Here is a 3,164-nt window from a genome sequence, read left to right as displayed (position 1 = left end):
GTCTGCCAGTCCAGAGGCACTGTCCCCGACCGCCATGCGACGTTGCAGACGCGTGTCAACCAAGACAGCCCCACAACATCCAGAGACTTAAGGTACTCAGGGCGGATCTCATCCACCCCCGGTGCCTTGCCACCGAGAAGCTTCTTGACTACCTCAGTGACTTTAGCTTGGGTGATGGACGAGTCCACCTCCGAGCCCTCAGCCTCTGCTTCCTCATCAGAAGACATGGCGCCGGGATTCAGGAGATCCTCGAAGTATTCCTTCCACCGTCCAACAATGATGATTTATTGTTCTATTACAAAAATACTATGAATGAAGAAGAGGAATTACCTGCCATCTCTGTCCCAGTCGTACACCTCAACCTTGATTGTTCTGTTGGGAGAGGCACAAGATAATGGACCAGCTTAAAATGTACAATTAATAAACAATGCTGGATATTTACAATGAAATAAAAAGCTAAGTCCCTCTTCTATAGCTGTGAAATTATAAAATATACATAGGTAGTGTGTTTAGCATACAATCAGAAGAATGCTAATTTATTTTGTCATTGTTGTCATGGAGCTGTTAGGAAAGGCAAGTCGATTCTGCAGCTTCTCTTTACTGCAACACACTGTCTGCATGCCACCGTATTTACTCTCCTCATCTCATAGTTGATGAACAGTTTGTAAAAGCCCAATATGCTTTGCTATTACTCTGTCTAACAGTATCTTGAACAGAAGGGTCACAGACAAGGATAACAGAACAAAGGCTGAAGTAGACTGTAATGCAAAGTATACTGTATATTTATATACTTCTTAACTTACTGTGTTTTACAGTGTTTTCTAAAACAAGTGGTACTAGTTCATTAAAACTGGAGTCAAAACTGCACTTTTCCATCCTCCACATCATTCGGTATGAGAAGAAGTGGAAGTGCAAACCACCATCAATAGACGGTAGTGTTACTTAGAAAGTCAGATGCACAGGAAAACAGGCAATAACAATAAGGAGAGGAATGGGCTGACTGATGAACACTCTGGGGAAGAATGTGCACCGTGCTTAGTCTAACACTAGCAAACTCCTCAACTGAAACCAGTGTTTACTGAGCTGTCTGGATAAATATGAATGTGTATATACTGTATATATGAATCTGTTTATGGGAGTGTGTCTCATTAAGCTGAGCTCTGACAGGATATTGGCAGTGATTTCACTTGTTAATCATATGGCCTCACAGCATGTGTGTATGCATGTGAATGAGTGAACACAGGCCCATCACAGCATCTATGAGCATACGGACACATTCCCTATTGCTTGACAGCTTGAGTGTATCCTTATCTCTTCACCCCGGCTGCAGAGGCAAATTCAGCGTGTGTGTGTGTGTGTGTTTGTATGTGTGAGTGTGTGTACTGTATGTACAGTCTATTGCAGATTTCCTGGGTCCCCTACTAATAAGACACAGTGTGCTACAACTTGCCTAATAAGCTTATTGAACCTAACTTGCTACTAGTAATGCTACTGTCTGCTAGCTAAGCTAGTAAGATAAACTCTATCGTCTGCTTTTTTTTTGTCTTTGTTCTCTTCTTCATGTCACAGCTGCTGTGGACATCATGGCTGACATAAGAGATGCATTTTTGTCATATTATTTGTTTTATCCCACAAGAAGAGGGTGTGTTCAGCAATGCAAAACAATTAAATGTGGTGAAAAGTCTGTGTGAAGTTCAACAGAGTGCACATATAAAATCTATTTCAGGAGGCAATACTTAAGTGAAACCACTTAATTTTTTTACAGGTCCATACAATAACTCTCAACATATGTCACAGAGAAGATCATGTTATTTAGTACTAATTAAAGGGTACACAGCAACAGTATTCAGTTGCTGCAAAACCAGTTAATTCCAATCAACTGTTAGTGTAAAATAAAGAGTCTTTTAGTCAGTGCGCTGACAATCAGGTCAATATGCATAACTGACAGGGAAAGGTTTATCTGCAGGCAAGCATTTAATTCAAATAATATGACAAGGAACAAGGCTTATAATGACAAATGAATAATGAGTAATTATTTACTTAGGTTCAAAAGAAGCATTTCTGTCAAGGAAATTCCTATTTCATGTAGTTCATCTCAAATAACACAGTTCATCCTATGAAACCTACTTGGACATTTTAAAGGAATTATTATGAAATTATCAAAGTAAGTAAGATAGTATTATCAAAATTAAAAGAAATAAATAAAGTAGCCGGTCCAAAGCCCAATACAACAATAAAAACAAACCAAAATAACAAACGCTAGAGTGGTATCAAACAAACAAAAATCAGAATTTACTGTCAGCCTTGTTGAAATATATATATATATATTCAGAAAAGCCTGAACCATAAAACTGCATCCTTTAGAGTTAGCTGTCCATCAGTGACTCAGCAATGGCAAGTAGCACTGACAGCTCCTGCAGCCCAAGCAGTTCCAGGATCAGTACCATGGTCAGTGGCAGTGATCCTGCACATGATCCACCATGTACAGCAAGAGCAGAAGGATGCTGATCTACTGACCATCTTCAAACTTAATGTTCATCTGAACTGAGGTTTCATTTTATATATATATTCAGACTTTCATTATATATTCTCAAGATTCATTCAATATATTCAGCTTTTCATTATATATATATATATATATATATATTCAGAAAAGCCTGAACCATAAGACTGCATCCTTTAGAGTTAGCTGTCCATCAGTGACTCAGCAATGGCAAGTAGCACTGACAGCTCCTGCAGCCCAAGCAGTTCCAGGATCAGTACCATGGTCAGTGGCAGTGATCCTGCACATGATCCACCATGTACAGCAAGAGCAGAAGGATGCTGATCTACTGACCATCTTCAAACTTAATGTTCATCTGAACATGGTACTATATTAGATTAGCTGTCAATCCACCATAGCCTGATTGTCATCTTAAAGGCTTCAGACAGATAAAGTTGTATCTTGAGCTGTAGAATCCCCCCATCCCCGTCACTCTGCCTGTTTAGTAATGTCACAGAAGTCGACCACCTACCAATTAAATATAAAAACCCACTTCTTATCTCACTAACTATTGCCAAGAAAACGATCTTTCTAAACTGGAAATCTAAAAATTCATTACACATCAACCACTGGACCAACCTTCTTATAGAATATATCACACTAGAGAAAATATCATCCACCC

The 3,164-nt window shown here is 39.2% G+C and overlaps 1 protein-coding gene across 1 annotated transcript in view; it reads right to left on the bottom strand.

Moving 5' to 3' along the window:
* LOC109960890 (copine-8) overlaps window positions 1–3,164 on the bottom strand; it is a 137,119-nt gene that overhangs the window by 42,911 nt on the left and 91,044 nt on the right. Inside the window, exon 10 of the mRNA XM_020601317.1 lies at window positions 331–372. Within this exon, the coding sequence (XP_020456973.1) occupies window positions 331–372 (42 nt within the window). The remainder of the gene's footprint in view (window positions 1–330; window positions 373–3,164) is intronic.

Source organism: Monopterus albus, unplaced genomic scaffold, assembly GCF_001952655.1.
Source record: "Monopterus albus unplaced genomic scaffold, M_albus_1.0 scaffold51.1, whole genome shotgun sequence".
Taxonomy (NCBI): Eukaryota; Metazoa; Chordata; class Actinopteri; order Synbranchiformes; family Synbranchidae; genus Monopterus; species Monopterus albus.
Note: the sequence above shows the minus strand (reverse complement) of the source record. Positions and strands in the feature narration are given on the sequence as shown.